Source organism: Sturnus vulgaris, chromosome 15, assembly GCF_052056855.1.
Source record: "Sturnus vulgaris isolate bStuVul1 chromosome 15, bStuVul1.hap1, whole genome shotgun sequence".
In the NCBI taxonomy this organism is placed as follows: domain Eukaryota; kingdom Metazoa; phylum Chordata; class Aves; order Passeriformes; family Sturnidae; genus Sturnus; species Sturnus vulgaris.
Genome location: NC_142257.1, coordinates 388,215 through 410,801, shown reverse-complemented (window position 1 = coordinate 410,801; position 22,587 = coordinate 388,215). Strand labels below are relative to the sequence as shown.

The 22,587-nt window shown below is 50.9% G+C and overlaps 2 protein-coding genes across 6 annotated transcripts in view; one reads left to right on the top strand and one right to left on the bottom strand.

The window, feature by feature from the left end:
• The window catches only part of TCERG1 (transcription elongation regulator 1), a 28,177-nt gene extending 19,899 nt beyond the window's left edge, over window positions 1-8,278 (top strand). For all 3 annotated transcript variants that reach the window (XM_014888306.2, XM_014888305.2, XM_014888304.2), the window contains 6 exons: window positions 3,723-3,887; window positions 4,586-4,768; window positions 5,358-5,537; window positions 6,387-6,470; window positions 6,720-6,820; window positions 7,083-8,278. In XM_014888306.2, the coding sequence (XP_014743792.2) occupies window positions 3,723-3,887; window positions 4,586-4,768; window positions 5,358-5,537; window positions 6,387-6,470; window positions 6,720-6,820; window positions 7,083-7,284 (915 nt within the window). In that variant the 3' untranslated portion in view covers window positions 7,285-8,278. The remainder of the gene's footprint in view (window positions 1-3,722; window positions 3,888-4,585; window positions 4,769-5,357; window positions 5,538-6,386; window positions 6,471-6,719; window positions 6,821-7,082) is intronic.
• Window positions 8,279-9,071: 793 nt separating this feature from the next.
• PPP2R2B (protein phosphatase 2 regulatory subunit Bbeta) overlaps window positions 9,072-22,587 on the bottom strand; it is a 54,433-nt gene continuing 40,917 nt past the window's right edge. For all 3 annotated transcript variants that reach the window (XM_088174073.1, XM_088174074.1, XM_088174075.1), the window contains 8 exons: window positions 22,375-22,472; window positions 21,032-21,197; window positions 19,644-19,756; window positions 14,656-14,833; window positions 13,383-13,547; window positions 12,135-12,304; window positions 11,460-11,551; window positions 9,072-11,051 (listed from right to left, as the gene is read on the bottom strand). In XM_088174073.1, coding sequence (XP_088030199.1) covers window positions 10,772-11,051; window positions 11,460-11,551; window positions 12,135-12,304; window positions 13,383-13,547; window positions 14,656-14,833; window positions 19,644-19,756; window positions 21,032-21,197; window positions 22,375-22,472 — 1,262 coding nt within the window. In that variant the 3' untranslated portion in view covers window positions 9,072-10,771. The remainder of the gene's footprint in view (window positions 11,052-11,459; window positions 11,552-12,134; window positions 12,305-13,382; window positions 13,548-14,655; window positions 14,834-19,643; window positions 19,757-21,031; window positions 21,198-22,374; window positions 22,473-22,587) is intronic.

Below are 22,587 nucleotides of genomic sequence, written 5' to 3'. Positions count from 1 at the left end.
CATGTATAAACTGCCCCTGATTAGATTTAAAGGTCAGCTTTTAGAGATGAATGAACTCCCAGTGTCATGTGCCTGCACTGGCAGTGGTGGGGAGCAGCTCTCCCCCCTGGAGATGGGACATGAGATGGGGCCACCAAAACCTGGGGCCACCAAAACCTGGGGCCACTAACTGCCACGTCCCTGTGTGTGTGTGAGTGGAGAAGGTCACCTCTGAAGCCAATCATTTTGGATATGTGGAAGTCTGCAATTTTTATTATGTAGTGTGAAGTTTTTCCAGATTTCCCTGCGTGGAATACCTGCAGGAGAGAGAAATGCTGGGGAACAGGTCAGATTTGGGGACAATTTCATTCTTTGAGAAGCTTTGCATATTTTTAAAATCTGGGTGATCTGGTATAATTTGATTCTGTACTTGATTTTCTCAAACATTGCCTTATTGCCGCTGGTTTCCATAAATGATTGTGCTTTCAGAGGGGAACTGATGTAGTTCAAGCTTAGATTTTGCATAATGCAGTTTGATTGTGAATATGGAATTTTAAAGCATTTTTGCAGCTTAATAGTGCAGTTGAAGACTTTAAAGAATAAATACTAGTTTTGTTCTTGCATGATTGTTCTAAAGTTGAAAAGTTAAGAGATTGTATTTGTTTGCTTTGAATAATGTTTTTTTTTTCTCCAAAAGCCTTTTGTAACCATTTTATGTATTCTGTTTTATAACAAGTGGATAGACTTTACAGTTATGTGCTGTGCGGCCTGTCAATCAGTTCAGTCTGACAGCTGTCAATCACTGACACGCAAATATTATGGGATTCCCTAGTGAGGAAAGCATTGGTATCTCTGTGTGGTGACTTTAGCCTCCCGCAGTTCCGGTACTTTACATTTTTTTAGTTTTTTTCCTTGTGAAGTGATGAGAGTTGTACCTGCAATGTGTTAACTGCCAAAAAAAAAAAAAAAAAAAAAGACTTCTAAATACACCTGAAATGTTTTCAGCCTTATTTTCCTTTGATTTTGAAAGTGCTTAAAACATAAAAGAAAATTTAAGGCGTTTAACCTGAAGCTTTCTCAGTCTATCCAAAATCTTTACTTAGGGAGAATCAACTTTACAGAAATCTTTAACGTAAGGGTTTTAAATTATGAATATAATGTTTGATTTTGCATGACGGGGTTATGGGATGGGGATGGAGCAGCCAGCTTTTCCAGTGGCTGCTTTTACTCCTGTGCCTGATTGCAGTGAGTAAATCCCGTGCCAGCACTTCCCAGTTGGCAGAGAGGAGCAGGGGGGTTAAGGATATCAAGGAAGGCAGTGTGGGCAGGTGGGGGTGCCCAGGCTGCTCCTTTTGCCATGTCCCTGGGTGAGCTGTCCCAGGTGGCACAGCCTGGCTGGGATGTTGGGCTGCAGACCCTGCACTGGTGACTGTCCCCAGGCAGAGTCTGTGTGCTGCTGCCCTTGGTCCCTGTGTGCAGACACACACTCACTGCCCACAGCTGCCCCCTGGAAACGTTACTTTAGGCTCAATTATTTGAGACATCTTCATCTTCTTTTTAAAATTTGAAATGAGCTGGCAGTGCCTGTGCTGTGTACAGTGCAGCAGAGTGAAAACTGCTTTAGAGCAGCGAGCCTGCAGTGCTGGTGTTTTTCCTGAGGAGGGAATTGATTGTGCCCTCCTGGCCAGTGGGGAGCTGGAAAGGCTGCAGCTGGTCCCAGTGGCACCACACAGCTGGGCAGGGGCTCCAGAGGGGTCAGGAGGGAGGGGTGTCCTTGGTGTCACTCAGCTGGGCAGGGGCTCCAGAGGGGTCAGGAGTGAGGGGTGTCCTTGGTGTTACACAGCTGGGCAGGGGCTCCAGGGGGTTCAGGAGTGAGGGGTGTCCTTGGTGTCACTCAGCTGGGCAGGGGCTCCAGGGGGGTCAGGAGTGAGGGGTGTCCTTGGTGTCACACAGCTGGGCAGGGGCTCCAGGGGGACTCAGGAGTGAGGGGTGTCCTTGGTGTCACACAGCTGGGCAGGGGCTCCCAGGAGACGCAGGGTTGCCTCTGGCAGCTCCTGCAGGAGCATCTTCCTGCAGCCCGTGGTGGTGGCCTCGGGTGAAGCTTTGTGTGGCAGCTGGTGGCACTGCTCCTGGCACCTCACCCTGTGCAATACACACACAGGTCATTTGTGCAAGAGCTGGGGATACCCTTACCTTAGAGACTTCTGTAGTAACAGCTGGGGACTGTTTGGTTTCTAACAAATATTTCAAATGCCATGGCTTAGAAAGCTTCATATTTTTAAACTGCATGCATGTTTTATGATGTTTTGAAACATTCTTAATTTTACAATGAATAAACAATTTGCTTAGCATTTTGTTGAGCTCCTTTAAGATAAAGCAGTAGTGTTGTAGCTGTAGCACAACATCCACCTGGCACTTAAGGGGCTGGTCCCTGATCTCTGCTTTACTGTCTTAGTCTCCTTTGGTATAGTAAAGAAAGCCTATAGAGCCTTTTATATTTATATGTTAATATTTTGAAGAACTGAAAGTATTGGTGGGCAAGGCTGCAGAATGTTTGTGCTGATCTTCATTCCATTACTAAACACATTTTGGAGGATGAGGATGTGCCAGGTCTCTGGCAAGCTGGAGCCTGCTCTGTCCATCTGCTCCCTTCCCTGAGGAATCTCAGTGTTCTGCAGCTAAACTGCTTCTCCTGCTTTCCCTTTTTTAAGGGATGGGGAGGGAAGTATCAAGTACCAGCCAGTCCTACTCCTGGATCTGGGGTTTTTAATCCCTGTGCCATAAAGCTGTGTGGAGTTGGTAGCCTGGCAGGGTGTGGGGTGCTGTGGAGGCAGAACCTTTTGCCCTGCCCTGGAGCATCCCCTGGCCCCATTGAGCAGGGCAGCCCAGCCCCTCACCTCTGCCAGCCCAGGAGTGTGTGGTGACCCAAGAGCTGAAGTGCAGCAGGAGCAGGGACATCATCTTCCCCAGAAATCAAGCTGTCTAATAAAGGCACAGTAGCGCCCTTACAGCTGCTGGTTCTGGGACTCTGGATGAGAACTTGTTCCTCATTGTATTGAAATAAAACCTGCTGGGATTCATCCTCTGCCAGCCCTTGCAATGGCTGTGGCAGAAACATGACATGCCATTTCCAACTGACAAAGTAGACTAAAACAGTTCCTTTAAACTTTTATGTAAATGTGCATGTCCATCCTAAATATAATTTTCTTAATTACCCTATGTGGACAATTCTTTATTGGTTAGATCCATTTTAAGACATGGCTCTTTGTTGGCAGATCCAAGTATTTACCTTTTTTAATTGTACACCTGAAGGATGAATCCATAAACACCTGATTTCTCTAGAACCGTGTTTCAACTGCATGGCTTCTGGAGTACAATATGCAAAATGCTGTCATGCAGCATCAGTAACTTGTTAATTTATATACTTATTAACATATATAAAAGCTCAAAAACAAGCTTAAATTGGAGTCTGTTGGTGGATCATTCTTTATAGAGTTCATCTTAGATGTAGCAGATCACCTAAATGTATCTGCTTTGGCAAATTGTCTCAAGGAACAGTGAATTTGGGCTGCAGTTATGACTAAATTCAGAGTTTTAGTGATTGCTCTAAATTGCAATGGTATGTAATGTTAATGTGATCTCTCTGATGAAGGTAAGTCGACTCCTTTTTTCATAAGAGCAAACTGTGGGATATTAAAGTGTCTTTCTCAAGTGTTGTCTTTCTGTTTCTGTGTGTGTCACAGATCAAAATGGACTTCTTTGAGCTGCTGGCAAACCACCACCTGGATAGTCAGTCTCGCTGGAGCAAAGTGAAGGACAAAGTGGAGACTGACCCACGGTACAAGGCGGTGGACAGCTCCTCACAGAGGGAGGACCTGTTCAAGCAGTACATCGAGAAAATAGCCAAGGTGGGTGGGGAGCACTGGGGCTCTGGCTGTGGTGTGCTGTGGGCAGGCTGATGTGTGCTGAGGAGAATTCCATACCACAGTTACTCTAGGAGTACCCCAGAATGGCAGCTTGGAACTTAGGAGTTCTGTCCCTGGTCGGATGTTTGTGGGACCTGTGTGCATGCACACACAACACCTGGGAGAAGTTATGCCTCAAAGATTCCTGTGAAATCACTGATGGTAAAAATGGCTGTAAAAGTGCAGCAGCTACAGACAGCACATTGATTACTTCCTCCTAGGATGGGCTGCATTTCCTTTGCTTTGATTTTCCCTATCAGCTGAGCTTCCTTCAGGAATGTGTGTTCATACCCAGCTCCTTCACTGCTGCTTCTCTCCTAATCCAATATTCCTACCTTTCTCTTCCAGACAGTTAATGGTTGAGAATGTAAGACTGGGCCAACACACAGTGATCCCCTTGGCCTCCTTTATTCAGAGTCTGTGACTGAACACAGCTCCTGGGAGTAGTTGATCTGTGACCTGTCTCTCCCCCACGTAAACCCTCTAATGCTTCAGCACAGCTCTTGAAGCAACATTTCGTAATCCACAGATCCCAAATCCCTTTAAAGTGTTTTGTTCTGAGCTGCCTTTAGTTTGATAGCCCTTCAGTCCTCTTTCTAATGAAAAGCTTTTATTGAGGCAAGGCTGTTGGTGGCTTTCAGAATTTAGATTCTGAGAAGGAGAAGGAGCTGGAGCGGCAGGCGCGCATCGAGGCGAGCCTGCGGGAGCGCGAGCGCGAGGTGCAGAAAGCGCGCTCGGAGCAGACCAAGGAGATCGACCGTGAGCGGGAGCAGCACAAGAGGGAGGAGGCCATCCAGAACTTCAAGGCACTGCTGTCAGACATGGTGAGGCACTGGCAGGCGCCTCAGCTCCTCAGGGCACGCTTCAGCTGGTGGGTGCTCCCTGGAAAAGCGTTTTGGCATTGGAGTTCTGCTCCAAAGAGGTGAAATCCCCACTGGTTTTGCCTTGGGTGGAAGAGAAGGCTGTGCATTTAGGGCTCACCCAGAGGGTGCCTTGGGTGGAAGAGAAGGCTGTGCATTTAGGGCTCTCATCCAGAGGGTGCTCTCTGGGCTGGAAACAGGTCACTGCAGAGCTCCTGGTGTCTCTGGAAATGAAGCTCTCCGAGACTGTGTTTCTGGTGAACACAGGGTGGTGCACACAGAGCAGGAAGGAAAGGAGGGTGTTGGGATTTTCTGGTTTTGAAAAATGCTCAGCCAGGCCAGTGGGATATCTCTGTCTTCTCCAAAGCAATGCAGAGGGCGAGGGATTCCTTCTGCCACTGCCTGTTCAGTGTTTGTGGGGAACCTGCTACAGTCTCTTCTTAAAAGCTGAGAGTTCATTTGAACCTTCGCTTCAAATGAGATAAACAAAGAAGGCTGCAGTGATGATGGGTGCACTGTGAAGTGGTTTGAGAAGGAGTGGTGTTTGTGGCAGGTGCGCTCCTCAGACGTGTCGTGGTCGGACACCAGGAGGACTCTGCGCAAGGATCACCGCTGGGAGTCGGGGTCCCTGCTCGAGAGGGAGGAGAAGGAGAAACTCTTCAATGAGCACATCGAGGCACTTACCAAAAAGAAGAGGGAGCATTTCAGGCAACTTCTGGATGAAACTTCAGCGGTGAGAGCTGTTGATGTTCAAATTGACAATCTTTGCAGCCCACTGGGATTTCTCTTTTTCCGTTTTTCTGTCCCCCAGTCTGATGGGTTTGGTTTGATTTCCACCTCTTTGCTTCATCACTCTATTTTCTCCTTCATAACAAAATTTGTGCACTATGTTTCCTTACCTCCTTATCTGGAGTTTTACTTTGATTGAACATACAGTTAATTTACATATAAACTTCTAATCAGTAATCTTTTAATCTTCTTTTTATTTCTTCAGTACTGAGTTATTTGATCTCTTCACTGTCTGTCTCCTTCAGATATTCAGGGTTTGACTTAATGACCATCAGTATGGTCTTACCCAGTTCATCTGTTCTGATGTTCTCCTGCTGAACCTGAACTTTTACTCTGCTCATGCTGTGGAATGCATCCCTGATTCTGTGCACTGGGGGTTTAATGAGGTTTCCTCTTTTTTAGTTCTGTGCCAACTTCAGGCAGCTTTCTTTTAACCTGGAGGTTTTTACATGGATTTTAATGCATTAGTTATTTTAGTTTATAGGCAAGATTTCTGCAGGTAATTTTTAACACAATATACATAATTGTACTAGAAAAAGACTTCAGAAAGTAAATGATATTTGGAGGACCTTGATCTGAAAATGCCATCTCAAAATATGAAAGAAGAGTCACTATGTAAAATCAACTAATTTTAAAAATATAACTGTACTAGTATAAGTAATCAGAACCCAGCACTTAACAGCAAGATCATCAGTGGACTTGGGATATATTTAAAGTCTTCAGAGGTTAGTAGTGTTTGCATTCCATATTCTAATTTACTTTTAATTTTAACTATTTTTGCTTCTTTTGAAAGATAACTTTAACATCAACATGGAAGGAAGTGAAAAAAATCATTAAAGAAGATCCAAGGTGCATTAAATTCTCTTCAAGTGACAGGGTGAGTGGTTTGCATCGCTCTTGCCAACTTCCAGTCTGGTGCAGAGAAGGGAGCTGGTGGCTGCTGCAGTGGGTTCAGCTCTCTGTGGATACAGGTGTTAGTAGTTAAATATGATTTTTAAAAAATTAAAAACATAGAAGGTAAGGAAAAGTGTAATTAACATATAATTACTGCTGGTGTTCAGTGTGTTCAGTTGCAGGAAGTGCTGGAGCTGCATTCAGTGGGTCATGTTTATCTTTCATCTTTCAGAAAAAGCAAAGGGAGTTTGAGGAATACATCCGAGACAAATACATCACTGCCAAAGCCGACTTCCGGACGCTGCTCAAAGAGACCAAATTCATCACCTACAGGTGGGGAATGCCCTGCCAGTGCAGGCCTTGGTTCTGTTCTGCTTTGCATACAAACAGCAGCACACTGATGGCCGGTTCTTCCCTTACTAAGTCTTTCCTGGCGCTCAGTTACCACAGCACAGGTTCAGGCACTGTGTTTGCAGTGCCCGGAGCAGTGTGTTGTGCCCAGTGCCAAGCTAACGTGGCATCTTTCTAGCTCAGAAGGGGGCCAGGGCCCTGCAGCCTTCCCTGCCTCCAGGGCTGTTCTCACGCTTGCTTTCAGATCCAAAAAGCTGATCCAGGAGTCGGATCAGCACCTGAAGGACGTGGAGAAGATCCTGCAGAACGACAAGCGGTACCTGGTGCTGGACTGCGTGCCCGAGGAGCGGCGCAAGCTCATCGTGTCCTACGTGGACGACCTGGACCGGCGCGGGCCCCCCCCGCCCCCCACGGCCTCCGAGCCCACCCGCAGAACCACCAAGTAGCCACGGAATGCTCCTGCCCCAGGGGTGGCTGATCAATCCAAACGCTTGCATGAGCCATCTGTCAGGTTACACACATCCATTGCCGTGAATATATTCAAACATCTGAGGAGCAGAGGCAGAAGCAGCATTAGTGAACATAAAATGATCTCTGGGGGGAAAAAACCAACAGCAACACAAACCCACATTAAAGATATTTATGAGTTGATTGGAGCATGACTGACAAATCCCAGGGTGTGGGCTGTCTGTTGACTGTGGGTCTCAGGGCAGTGTGTGTGAGGTGTGGGTGGCTGGTACCTGGGGCTTTCCCCTCAGCAGTATCCTACCTGTGAGTCCCAAGGGTGATCCTGTTGTGGTTTGAGCGTGTCCTACACGTGTGCCACCAGCTGCCTCCTGGTGCCTGCAGTCTGTGCAGGAGGAGGTGACACGCTCTGGTAGCTGAAATTACTGATCACTGACAGCCCCCTCTGCAAACACCAGTCCCAGTTCTCTGCTTCCACCCTTGGGAATGGAACTAAATCTGTTAGAGCCAGGGTTAGAGCAGAGTGGAGAACAGGGACTTGGGAGACCAAACCAGGTTTATTCACAGGCTGCTCTGTTCCTGCCCCCAGCCATCGATTTGCAGCAGTCAGGTTGCTCTGCCCAGGTGAAGTTCTGTCTGATGAGTTTTGCTCGAAGCTGGAAATCCCAGAGGTGACCGAGCAGGCCAGGACGGTTGTATAAACACATTTTTATTTACAATAAAGTGATCTTTACATACTTCTGGATTAGACTGTGCATACCCCCTCTGGGCAATTCTTGTAAACTATACTCCTGTTTTGAATGTTAAACTTGTGTTTCTAAAGTTTAATTTTGAAATGTTGGGATTGTTCAGTTTATGTATTTGAACTACAATAAACCAACCCTTTTTATATATGGATTGTACAGGCCTAATCCCGATTTCTGTTGGATTTTGTTGGACTTGTGAATTTATGAGTAAAGCAAATGACTGAAGTGACCCTGCCTACATTCTTGGCTGTGCTGGGCAGAACAGGGCCTGTGGCACTGAGCAGTGTGGGGTCAGCATGTGGGCAAGGGGAGTGAGCAGAATGACTTTCCAGTTTAGCTCTTTCGATGTTGCTTAAACATGAGCTGGCAGTGCTTGCAGAGTTACTTTCTTACTGCTGCTTGTGTTCACATGTCTCTTGCTCTTAGAGAAGGGCTGGGGAAGGAGCCCCTTCCTCCCTCACCCTGACAAGTGATTTCTTGTCAGCAGTTGGTGTTGGTGGCCAGGACTTGCAGGCTGAGCAGCAAGAGAGAGGGGTTGTTTGACAAAGATTGGGACAGTCTGGGGAGACTTGTGCTCCAGGGAAATGTGGAGCTCTGGTGCTCCTAGTGAGAGTGTATGCTCTAAAGTCAGGGCCAGTGTCCCTCCCCTCTTGGTGTCTGCCCCTTCCTTTGGTGTGGGGGTACCCAAACCATCCTAAACCAGTGTTTGATGCCTTTGCTGGGAGTGGGGTAATGAGGATTGCAGCTGGCAAACACCAAAAGTGTGAGCTGCTAATTAAGGGCTGATGTTTGAGCTCATGAGCAGGAGCAGCCCAGAATTAGGGCAGGGACTGGGGAGGGGGTGGTAGATCTTTCCAGGGCTCGATCAAGGTTCCACTGCCCCACTGTCCCCACCCTCGGAGGGACCCAGAATCCCCAGGGGATCCTCTGGTCACCCCTCAGCAGCCACCCCCAGCCCAGGAGCTTCAGACACGGCAGCGTCCCCGAGGCGCGAGAGGCACAACAGGAGTGACCCACTCAGACACGTTTGGGACAACTTTACTGACACGGCAGCGCAGGCTTTCCTTACAGGACCAAAAAGGAGCATTTTCTTATAAAATGGTTCGTTTACTCTTGCTATTTTATTTTACCATTTCATTTTTTAAAAAAAGTTACTCCTGAAAGCTATCCCTTGGAATAAATCCGTAAGCCAGTGCACTTTGTTCTTCCCTTGGAACGGCTCCTCTGGAAGTGGCGGGGGGGCCCTGGCTCCAAGCAGCTCCTGGTTTTCCGTGCAGTCCGTGAGCTCTGTGGGTGTGCAGCAGTTCCTTCCCTTGGTCATGATCCTCACGGTCAGAGAGGCTGTCCCAGGGACACCCAGCCCTCGGTGTCTGCTCCCTGAAGGCCGTGGGTGCTGGGGGTGGCAACGGGGTCACCCCTGTGGAGCCACTGCCGAAGTGACGGTGCTGGATTTTGTAATTGACTTCCATTGCTTCTCACTGCAGGAGCAGTCTTCAGATCTACAGAAAATCCAGTCAATCTCTATTTATTGAACAATTATTATTGAACAATTGCTCAAGTAAAAAGGGACCTGACCAATCTGTGGAGTAGAAAGAGGCAGCCTCGCCATGCAAAGAGAAAGAGTTACTGGTTTTATTATTATTATCATTGTTATTATAATGTAGGACTGCAGACAGCCTCTCTCTGACACAGTCAGGGGCTAACAGCAATATACAGTTGGATTCTTTTTTAGGTCATAAATTAGCAACTTATACTTTATCTTTAAAAAAATTGAATAAATAAATAAATTAATTAAAAAAGAGAGAAAGAGAGAGAAAGAGAGACAGTCACGACATGCAAGAGCTCACAACAGAACGAGAAAATGACCAAAGCAAAGCCCAGAACTGCAGCAGAGCCCAGGGTTGGTTTGGTTTGCGATCAATGCAGGTCGGAAGCATTGTTTATAAAGGTATTTCATATACCAAAGAAGGCACCACAGTATCTACAAAGCCAAATCCTCAGGAGGGTTCTGGGGGCTGGGGGGGCAACCTGGCTGGAGCAGACACATCTGGAGGTGCAGCACATACCCCCCCCCGCCCTAAGCTTGTCCATTGCAAAACTGAACTTTCCCATTTTACGTTTGGTTTTGCTGTCTCTGTTGGTAAAACACAAAATAATTGTAAGAAAAAGACAAATGTGGAAAATGGCCAAGGGAGGCAACATTCCAGTCTTCAACACAACAGGTGGAATATTTCTGGGATCACGTTGAAAGCAATTGAGGTGGGACCACTGCCACCAGAGCTGGCCAGAGCCCATGGTGTGTTATCCCATCAATCCCTTCCCCAGCTGACAGCCCCCTCCACATCACCTCCTCAGCCATGGCAGAGGGCCATGCCACCCCAGCACTGCCTGGGGACACGGGACAGCCAGGCCTGGCATCTTCACACTGCCCTGTAAGAAGTCTCAGCTCTCCCTGTGTAAATCTGGTGTCTGGGGGGTGCCCCCAGTGGCCCCTGGGCCAGGGTGCTCCTCTGCACAACCGCGATCTGCAGAGCAGGAACTGAACAAAGAACAGGAAGGAAAGGAAAAGAAAAAGAAAGAAAGGAAAGAAAGGAAAGAAGAAAAAGAAAGAAAGGAAGAGAGAAAAAGAAAGGAAGAAAGGGAAAAAGAAAGAAAAGGAGCAGTTGAAACCTTGTGTTTACTGGTATCAGTACATGAGACTCCTAAAGAACACCTGGCCCTCCTAGTTAACCTTGTCCTGGAATATGTACAGGTTGTTTGTAGCTGCCACAGCGATGATGTTCTCGGAGGGGTGCCAAGCTGTGTGCAGGATCTTTTTGCTAAAGTCCAGACTGTCCACGCTGATCTCGTCTTTCCTGCGCTTCCCCCCCACGCAGACCTTGCGGGGTTTGAGGATGGCGCGGGGTTTGCTGTTCTCCCGCGACGCCTCCAGCGTCACATCGCGCTTGGTGTTGCGGTCGAACATGCGGAAGAAGTTGTTGTAGGAGCCGGTCATGATGACACTGCAAAGAGGAAGGACAGAGGATTTTCACACCTTTTCAGAGGCAAGGCTGCTGGTGACCAGAGGCAGACAACATCAGAGGCATGATGAGATTTGCGCAAGCACTGGAATTTGTCTCAGGCCCAGCTGTGCCTCGTCAGTTCACTCTGATGGCTCAGACAAAAGCCATGACAGCCCTGCCAGGGGCTCACACATTTCCTGCCACCCAGCTCGGTGTAAGTCACACCTGGATACTCATTATCCCCAAATTCTGGCAATCTGGAGCTATACCCATCACCACCTTCCTCCAGGCAGAACTGATTCTGTCCAGGAGAGAGCAGGACGTTCAGACATCCCCACCTGTGTACAGGCTGCAGGTGCAGTGGTCCCTGCTGTGCCTCTCCCGACCCACACCCAGCCAAAGGCTCACCTGTCAGAGCCGTTCCAGACACACTCGAACTTGTCAAAGATGCAATCGTTCTCGTAGAGCGAGCAGAGCTTGCTCCGCAGGTAGTCATGGACCTGCCGGAGGGAGGGACAGGATGAGGGCCCTGCACTGACCAGCACAGCCCAGGCCCTGCACTGACCAGCACAGCCCGGGCTCTGCACTGACCAGCACAGCCCGGGCACTGACAGACAGCCTGGCTCACAGGGGGCTGGCACACCCAGCCCAGCCCCATGCTCGCCAGAGCTGAGCTGGCAGCACTGGGCACTGCCTGGCACCCTGTGCCCTCCCACAGCCACCATTCTTCTCCAGGTACACTCTGCACATGGCTTGGGCACCTCCAGGCAGTGCCAGGGGACATCCCCTGGCAAGGGGTGACAGTGACAGGGCTACTGCTCTGCACAAGGCCTCCCACCTGCCTCTCCCATCTGCCAGCACCTGAGCGTTCTCTCCTCACCCACCCCCAGCTGGGGACATGGTGACAACTCACCAGGCCACTTGAGCCCACATTTAACAATTCCGCCTTCCACTGTCTACAGCCATAAAGCTCCCACACAGCAAGTGCTTACCTACCACTCCTGCCACTGGCCCAGAGCGTGGATCAGGAAGGAGCTCAGTGGGTGCCCCACTGCTGCACACACCTGGCTGTGCCACACTCACCTGGTAGGTCTCAATGGGCCGGTTCTCCATGTTCAAGTCCCACACCTTGACAGTGAGGTAGTCCCGGGTCATGATGTACCTTCCACTGTGGCTGAATTTGACATCAGAGATTGAGGAGATGATCTCAGAAAAAAATGACCGGTTACTTGGGTCTTCAGGCTCTTCAAAAACTGTACAAGAGGAAGGAACAAGCCCCAGCATTAGCTGAGGCAGGAGCTCCCTGATCTCATGCCAGAGACCTGCCACCCTGTCCTGGCACTACAGGAAGCTTCTGGGAGAGAGCACTGGCATGATGCTGTACCCAGCACCCAGATGCATTTAGGTTTATCACCCTCTCACCAAGCCCTGGAGCTCCAGTATAGCAGGGAAAATGTCTGAAGTGCCCATATAAATGATGTCTACAATGCAGAAAAGGAACTGCCCACAGCAGGACCCAGAGCTGTGGCCTTTCACCACCAGCAGAAACCTGGAGGCTTTTTCCATATAAGAAGTGATACCACCATGAAAAGATAAAGGTGTCAGGCAGGCAGAAAGCAGCTGAGCCCAGGCCATGCCTCTGCTGCTCACAGAGGTCCTTCATGAGGCACTGGTCCCCCTGTGAGGTGCCTCTGGCAATGGGCAGGAGGGCTGTGGCCACCTGCTCTGCTGTGGGACATTGGATCCTCCTCTCTCCCTGCCCTGGCAGCAGCAGGCTCTGCTGGCACAGAGGGTCTCTCTGGGGTCCCAGCACAGAGGCAGTGCCATGCCAGGCTCCCAGCACACACATGAACACGGAGGAGATGCCAGGAGGGGCTCCCAGCACACAGCTGGTGCTCCCCAGTCCCTGAGCAGGTCTGGGAACCAAAGCCAGTGGCCAGGCAGGGCAGGGGCTCAGGGCACCTATTTTTGCTTTGGCCTGAAGGCTTTTCTGTGGCTTTGCTCTTGCTGCAGAAGCAAATCTGGGCTGCTGAGCTCATGGAAAGGATTTCTGAGCACTAATTCTGTCTTACACAACAAACCTACTTTTCCTGGCACTGAGCGGGTGCTGCCCTGCCCGCCCCAGCTCCTTCTGCCAGCTCCCTCCTTCCACTGCAGCTCCTGCTCACGGGCAGCCCCGAGCCCTGCCACGGCCCTGCAGGTGGGCATGAGTGGCCACGGGGCTCGCAGCCTGGCACTCAGGGGACAAGGGACCGAGGCACTGGGGCACACCCAGGCCCAGGTGTGTCCCTGCACTCCCTTTCGTGCTCTCTCAGCCCCGGGCACACTCACACTTGGCGTGGCGGTCGCACAGCGCGGCCGTGCGCATGTCGCACAGGCGGATCGTGCCCTTGCTGCTGCTGTACACGAAGGTGTTGCAGTGGTGCGGGTGGAACTCGGCCGCCGTGATCACCTCCGTCAGCTCCTCCATGTTGGCCGGTTTGATGTCCACGATGTCTGGCAGGGCGAGTCAAGGAGCCCACGCAGCCCAGCCCGGGCTCTGTCCCCCCCTGCCCCGTGCCAGCCGTGTGCTCTGGGCTGGCACCACCAGCACTGGGCAGAACCGCAGCACGGGGTGGGACCGGCCCACAGCAGCAGCGTCCAGCGTGGCTGCTGCTAAGCTGGGAACCCCAGCTCTGGTACCAGCGCTGAAGACCCTCGGTGGGGCACGGGACCTGCTCTGCCACCCACCCCATCCTCAGGAAATGTCTGTTAGTGCAACACTGTGGCCTGGTAACCATAGTGAAAAGAGCAATGGCAGCAAAGCCCAGGGCACAGCAACCAACAGAAAACTCGTAAGTCCCCGGGGCCATGTGAACTCCCCGAGTCTGACACAGCACTCCTCACCTCATCCTTACACACAGGCAGGCACCACAGCTCTCCTCGCCTGCAGCCGCTCAGAGCTCCCACAGCCACACGCCTGTGGCTGCTGAAATCCTCTCCATCTGCCTAAATCATGCCCCAGGGATTTCTCAGCAGGAAACACCACATAAATACCACCAATGATTCGTGCCCTGTTTATTATTTCCGATGTGGCTGTTACAAGCGTGACTGTCACAACCTCATTTGTGGAGCGGTGACTGGCAGCCTGTCACCCGTGCAGGGTGTCACAGGGACTGCACCATCAGTGCTTCCATCTTCCCCAAGGCATCTGTCTCCTGATCACCTGCAGACCCCCCTGAGCCTGCCCCACCAGACCCTGCGGGCAAATTCAGAAATGTGTCACCCACACGTCACCAGGTGACAGCAGCAGTGGTGGCAGTGCCAGCTGAGCCCTGTGCCGTGCAGGGAGCGGCTCCCTGTGAATGCTGGGTGCCTCCTCTGGACACAGCCTGGCAGAGATGAGAGGGCAGTGCCTTGAGAATGGCACTGAGGACTCCAGTGCTCTGTTTCACACTCCTGAGCTGCTGCCAGCCTTGCCAGAGGGTGAAGCTCCTGCAGCGAGGCACCACAGCCAGGCGTGGGGCTCAGGCAGCTGCTGCCCTGTCCCCATCCCCACAGGCGTGGGCACAGCCTGGCTGCTTCCCAGGGCTGTCCCCAGAGCCACACACACACCAAAGGATACTAAAACTTTGATTTGTGATTTCAAAGTTCCACAGGTTTATCCTCAGGTCATCTGCTGACATGTAGGTCTCGTAGTCGCTGTTGACAGAGATGGAGTTGATGTGGTAGGTGTGTGCGTTGGCAAACACCCTGCGGGGAGTGGCCTCCACCATCAGGTCCATGGGCCGGAGCACGGGCACCTGCGGGGCGAGGAGCAGAGCATCAGCACCAGCGCCGGGCCCCACACCCACACCAGCAGCTGGCACGGGGGATGCCCTCACAGGATCCCACAGAGCTCTGCCAGTGCTTCCACACACCCACCCCTAACACAGCAGCCTAATGCCTTCCCAAGGGTGTGACAGAAGGATGAGCAAACACAAAAGCCATCGAATTCTGAGAGAGGCTCCAGGATGGTTAGAGCACTGTGAAGCAGTGAGAGCCCAGTAAACCAGGCTCTGACCCTGCTGCAGCAACCGTTCCAGCTTTGAAACAAAAAACAATCAAAGAACCTCTTGTGCCTCGTTTTGTCACTGTTAGCCAGGATCTGAAATTCCTGGAGCATTCCTGGCAGAAATAAATTTCTTGAGAGAGCCAGGTCAGTATGTTTTTTCTTTAAAGTTTTTGCATTGTCTCACAGTGAAGTGATGGAAGTAAGAGATGAGAAGGGACAGAGCATGGGACACACAGGCAGGGACAGAGGGAAGGACCAGGAGCAGAGCTTTGAGTGTTTGCCTTTAGATAAATCAGCATAACCCTGTGGGGAGATGCACAGGGGACCGTGTGTGAGGAGTGGGGTCAGTGGTAACTTTGGACTCCGTGCTCTGAAGGCAACTCAATACACCAGGAACGTACCAGCCCATGCTCCTGCTCTGTTTCCTCCAGCTACTTCATTACTCGTGTTATCTGTGCTGCCTGCAGAGATTTCCCTGGCTGCAGAGGTGGGGATGGGAGTGACAGCCAGCTCGAGTGACATGAGAGCGCTGGTGCTGCCAGCTCAGAGCCTGAGCCTAACGTGACGAGCCTGGGCACTAATTGCACCTGACACAGCCAATGATGCTCCGTTTGCACTGACAGATCCTGCTCAGCCAGCTGGGGCTGGGCCTGCCTCGCTGGCACTGCAGGGACACGGGGGCTGTGCAAAATGAAAGGGTTCAGTGCCTGCCCTGGCCTGGCTGGGCAGGTTCTGCTCAGCGAGGTGACTCTGTGGCCCAGCACAGCTCACAGGCAGAGCCTGGGCTGGTTCCTGTCCCCAGCCTGGGCAATCCAGGGCTGACACCAGCCCATGGCACTGCAGCTCCCCGTGCCCCAGCACAATTCCCTGCTCATTCCTACATGGCAGTCACTCACAACCATAGAACTACAGCAAACTCTTAAACCAAGAACGTTCTCCACACATCACTTCAGAGCCAAGTCCTGGGGAGACTTTTTTTTAATGTTTGGGACTTGGCCTGTCACCAGGTAAAACCCCACAAGAGAGACAAACCTGGTTATCCATCAGTGGTTTGCACTGAAATATGGAAACCAGCGTGCCCACATGCTGCAAGCTCCTGCTTAAGGCTATCAGCAATGAGGATTTAACCCTGAGAGCACTGAAGCTTTGAGGCAGGAGCAGTCAGGAATTTGCCAGGAGCAGAAGCTGAGCTCATTCCCCAACAGCAGCACAGGGACAGCCAAGGGGAGCAGGTGCCCAGCCAGGCCTCAGCCACAGTGGAGACACCAACAAATGGGCCAATGTGACAGCAACTGGAACTGGTTCTTGGGGTTTTTTGAAGCAGGTACAAGCCAAGTCAGCTTCTGCCCAACCCACTCAGATCAATCAGCAGTGCCAAAACAATCCTGAACAGCAGACCTTGTGCATCCCTCCTTGTGCCAGCTCCAGAGCCCACCTCGGGGCAGGCTCTGGTGTCACACACACCCATTATTAAATGGTAATTCAGTGCAACAAAGTGCATCAAGTACACAGAAAGATGGTGTCAAAGAAAATAAAACACTAATAAATTCAATTACTTTCTGTTTTCAGGAAGGGGGTAACGTCAGACACTCTTCATATAAAACAAAGTAAGTCTTAATTTTGATTCCTGCTTTTAGCTCTGTGGTTACCTGACAGGTGTGGCAGAGCTGGCCATGGGCAGATTACCCTGAGACCTGTTGATGGGCACCATGTGCTCACCTTGACCAGCCAGGCTCTGAACTGGCACATGGGGAGAGCTTTTCTCACTCCTGCATCCACAGCAGGACACACTCTGTCCCCCTCTGGTGACATCTGAGCCGTGGCAGTGCCAGGCCAGCACAGCCCTGCTCCCCCAGCCCAGCCCCTGCTCCACAGCAGCATGGCCAGAGCTCAGCTGCTCCACAGGATTTGGCCAAGGGGGATTAGCCAAGCTGAAGCCTGGATTGACCCCAGCCCTGAGTGTCCGAGAAGGAAACTGTAATCCGGTCCCTGGCAAACCAGGGAGCAGAGCAAGTGCTCAGGGATAAATCCAGGGAGTTTTCTGCCTGCCCCAGGGGCTGAGCTCCCTCAGGCACGCTCCCCAGCCTTCACTTCCTACCTACATAAGTTACATTCTGTGACTGCCCAATGCCACCTCAAACTCAGCATTTTGCAGATGAAATGAGCATCAAACGCTATTTTCACGGCAGACTGACAACTTCACACTGCCCAGAATTTTGTCACATTCGACCTGCCCTGTGACATCAGAAGGGACCTTCCTGCAGGAGGACCCAGCTGCTGCCTCACTGCTCGTCCACGCAGCTGATGGAGCTGCTGCTCCCAGCTCTTGTCCCTGAAATGCTCTGCAGAATGTGCACAAGGAAAAGAGGCAGAAAGGCAGCAGCAGCACCCAGAGCTCCTCCAAGGCATCTCCCATCACAGCCACTCTGGGACTGCAGTCAGGGGAATCAGATGCAGTGGGGCACAGCACAGCCTCCCTGGGAAACTGCACAGGGGCCAAAAAATCTGAGTGCTTCAGCACACACACCAGGATTTATGATGGAATTTGCTGGAACAGAGAGAGTGAAGTGGCAGCTCTTAAGAGAGGGCTCTGTGAGTGTCACCAACACCAACAGGCACACAATGGCCCTGCCACTGCACCCTCCCAGCAGTGTCACCCAGACTGCCCTGCACCGTGAGGCACCACAGCAAACACATCCTCTCTTTGAAAAGGTTTCAGCTCTGGACATGACTTGTGCTCATTATCTCCCACGTACATGCCAAGGAACAGGTACTGTGAGTGGTATTTGGGAGCACACCGAGGCAGTTACACAAGGTCAAAGGGCTGCAGATATTAGACTGGGGATGATTCAAATCAGCAGAGCTCTTCTACTGACAGTAAACACCTCACTACACAGCCTGAGCAGAATTAAATATTCCTTCTGCACTATGTGGGTTAGAAATCCCTCAGAGGATGATGCTCATCAAGTGCATTTAAACCATTAAACCAAATGGGTGAGAAATTATGGCAGCAAGGTGCATTTAAAACCCTTTTTCACTTATCTGTGGTTGAAAATTAAACCATGGATGGATGTGGGTTTAATTTAAAGCACACCCATCACAGGACAATTATGCATCAGATTTACACCAAGCTGCAGCAAAAGGGTTACAGCTATGTAAATATCTGTCTAAGTAAAATCATCAAAACATTAGATCAGATGAGGCTGGTGGAAGACTCCTCAATCTTCTGTTCTCAGGGAACACAGGCACTGCACAGCAGAGACCGATAACCATCACACCCAGCACTCAGACCGTGTGTGACCTCCCAGTGCCCTGTGCCTCTGCCAGGAGCAGGAATGGCAGTGCCTGACCCCAGTGCAGAGACAGACACCCAAACACACAGCACTGAGCTGCTCCAGGTACACAGCACCGAGCTGCTCCAGGTACACACACACAGCACTGAGCTGATCCAGGCACACACACACACAGCACTGAGCTGCTCCAGGTACACAGCACTGAGCTGATCCAGGCACACACACACAGCACTGAGCTGATCCAGGCACACACACACAGCACTGAGCTGCTCAGGAATGCACAGGCTGAGAGTAAAACAAAGGCAGTGAGTGAAGTCCAGCCCTATTCAGTTTTCTGATATTTCAGTATGACTTTCAAGATGGGAGAAAGAAATCCCAGGGCCTTCCCAGTGTGTTTGACCAGAGAAGAAAGCATCCCTGGGATAACATCCTAACACTGCTGCCTTTGCAAATCCTGCCTCCCAACCTGCTGAGGGCTGACAGCCCCAGCTCCCACAGCCAGAGCAAACCTCTCCAATGGGCTGTCAGGTATCAGTGTGTTAGGCTGGAAATGTTGCCTGAAACATAACAGCAGATACACATCTACATGAAATAAACGCTCTCTTGCTCTGTAGAGAAAAACGCTGCCAGTCACCAGCAGCAACCCTGTACAGAGACAAGAATTAACTGCCTGTCCAGGGCTCTCAATGGCTTCATGCACAATGGAACTGGGACCCACAAAGTGAGGCAAGCACCATCATAGTTACAATTTTTTATGTGCAAATATAAAACCCACAAGTACTCAAAATGCAAATTCTGACAGGGTGTTAATAAATTACAATCTGGTCTGATTAATGTCATGACCAGGTGGCAAACTCATTGGGAAGAAGTGCTTCTGTTCCTACAGTAGCAGCTGTATTTGGGAATGCTCCAAGCTGGGAGAGCTCCTGCCCTGCCTCCTCCCTGGGATGGGTCAGCCCGTGGGGCAGCACAGCACACTGTGGCACTGGGTACCAGGCATGGGACACAACACAGCTCTGCCAGCACCTCTGCCAGCACCAGCATCTCTGCCAGCACCTCTGCCAGCACCAGCACCAGCACAGCTCTCCCATCCACTGCCATGCCCCTGCACCAGTCACAGCACCGGTACAAGGATGCCCTGCCCTTCAACACCAACCGTGGCACGATGGCATTACAGGTGCCAGGCACTCAGGTGACACCAGCAGCAATTCTCAGCCAGGACCCTGCAGGAACAGCTCCTCAGCCCCACAGATCCCCCACACTCACCCTCAGCACGGTGATCATGGAGGGGTCTCGGAGACGCCCGTCCTCATCCTTGAGGTTGTATCCCTCCGGTCTCTTGTCCCGCTCGCTGACCTTCCAGAGCTTCACAGTCTTATCTGGGGCACGAGAGGAGAGCAGAGCATCAAGGTGGTGCTGCCTGAGCCACCCACTGACAGACACACCGTGGCCACACGGGCTGGAAAAACCTCCTGTGTCCCCCAGTGCTGGAAGTGGTACCTGTGCCCCCAGGGAGCTGCTGGTGCCCAGCCCTGCAGAGCAGCGAGGACAGGCAGGGCACCCTGGCCTGGACACCCCTCAGACATGGCAGGGTGTCTGTGGCTCACCCAGAGCCGTGCTGACATCCCCACCCAGAACCGTGCAGAGCCCAGCTCCACCAGGACCAAAGGCAGCTCCCACCCCACAGCTCCTGTCTCCTCCCAGCATCCCATCCCTGTGCCACAGAGCCCCCACAGAAACCACCACGAACGTGGGGGGTTATTCTCAATAATGGTGTTTTCTTCACTCCCTCCTGGCAGGGACCCCATCCATAGTTTATCATCACTTCCACCAGGTTTCATACAAAATCCCATCATCCATCTTCATTCTCCCTCTTACACAGCAACTCCAACACAATTAATAACACAATTAATTCTGTGTTTATTAACATGCTCTGTTTTGGAGGGTTCACTATAAAATACTGGTGTAACAGTAATAACAAAAAAAAACAGCAGTATTTCCAAAGTAATTGTTTTGATAACCTGCCTGCATATGGAACACCACCCAAATGGAAGGGTAATATCCCTGTTAATCAAAAAACTATTTAAAAAAATCAATTAACAGAACATTATGCTGTATAATTAATCTTCATTGCATTTCAATGATTCTCCCCCAAACGAGTTTAATAAGTCTTTGAATTTTATTACAATGATCAATAGAGTCAATTCTATAACACAAAGTAAGTTGGTTATAGAAGATAATTAGACCCCTCCTTTTCTCCTGAAGTAATTAAGTCACATCCATCTTAAGGTCCCATTCATCCCAAATAATATTCCTAGAACCTCATGATATTTATCAGAACGTAACATGGAACTGCTGAGCCAAACACAACGGCAAACTGAAACAAAACACCTGCAGTTTGTCTTTTAAAAAAATAAAAATTCCCAGGATCCTGAGAATAAAAAATGTAAGTTGTTGGCAGGACAGAATCCTCCCTCTCTCCCTCAAAGGGAGGGGCTGCCATGAAACACACCTGGAGCACAGGGATTGCTCTGCCAGACCCACTCCCCTAAGGCACCGGTGCTACCCTGCAGGGAGGGTTTTTAACCAATATTTCCCCAAAGAAAGAGCCCAGCCAAGAGCACGCCTGGCGGTGGGACAGCCTGGCCACGCACCGTTGGTGGAGAGCAGGAAATACGCCGCGTTCTGCTGCGGCAGCCATCGGATCTTATTGATCTTCTCCTCAATCTCCAGGCTCTTCAGGTAATCGAACTCTGGCTCGTGGCTCTGGAAGGTGCTGTAGACATTGTACTCTCCCCTGCGGTGGGGCTGGTTCTTGCTCTGCAGAGGGACGGGGAGGAGCTGAAGGTGTTGGCAGCTCAGGGCTGAGCGCCCGGGCACAGCCTCTGCTGGCACCACAGCTGGGCTCGGTGGGCATGGAGAGGAATGGAGAGGGAACGGAGTGGAAACGGAGCGGGAACGGAGAGGAAAATGTGTGGAAACAGAGTGGGAATGAGAGGGAACGGAGCAGGAAGGGATCCCAAGGGATCCAGGGTGAATGTCCCTGGTGAATGGCTGGGACACAGTGCCAGCTCCTGCCAGGTGCTGAACCCAGCCACAGAAGAGCTGCTGGCAGCAGCTACAGGGACAGGACAGGCAGCCTTGGTTTGGGTGGGTGGGTGAAGCCCCACGTCCCCTTGAGCAGGAGCTGAGTGGATACATTCAGAGTGATGCTGGAGGCTTAAAGTTCAAGAAAAGCAGTAGAACAATGAAATGAGAGGAAAAGGAGAAATGAAATAGTGCTGGAAAGGCTGATGAAGTGTCTACACATGTGATGGTTAAACACTGAGTTCTCTTCAGCATATGTAGAAATTATTTTAAAGCTTAAACTTTGAGAACATTTAAAGCCATCATTGGACATGATATGTCTCACGCCCAGGTCTGATGCATTCCTCCAGAGCAGCTGAGGACAGGTCCCGCTGACTCAGGCCAGAGCAGCTAACTGGGACAGCTTTGGGAATGCTGGGGACCATCCCAGGCAGCAGGAGCTGGCACAGCTCTCCCAGGCAGGCTGGCCAGGTGCCCACCAGCACAGGGCCATGCTGAGGCCAAACACACGCTTCTCCAGCAGGCACAAACTCCAGCTTCCAACAAAACATTTCCTAACACTTCTGGGCAAAGTTTGGGAAGGGAAATGTAATTGTTGCAACCATCTACACTTTCCAGAATTTGGGTGGTATGAGGGGTTCATGGGGTAGTGTCATGTCCAAGATGGGAGACGACACTTGTCACACACTCAGATGTGCTGCCTGATCCCTGTTACACCTGGAGCAGAAGAATGCAGACAATGCAATGTTTGGAAAGAGGAAATCTGGCCCTGCTGATGTTAATAGCTGCTTTTCAGCTCGTAGTATTGCAGGAGAGCCCTGAGCTTAGGAGTGACACAGGCAGATTAGGGAACAGCAGGACGTTTCACTTAAAAGGATGAAACGGGCATTTTGCATTCAGTGGCACTTACCTCCTGCTCACGCTGAAATATTACAACCCGGCCCCCCTTGTCCCCTGTTGCCAGTAACTCTCCAGTGTGGTTGAACTCAACTGTGGAGATGATGTCAGCTGGTAAAGAGAAGACAAAGACAATTTAAGTAACTGCAGGCTGACTTCCACAGGCATCCAGAAACACCATGCCCTGTACAGCAGCACGCCTCAGTGCTCTGTACCCTGTGGCATC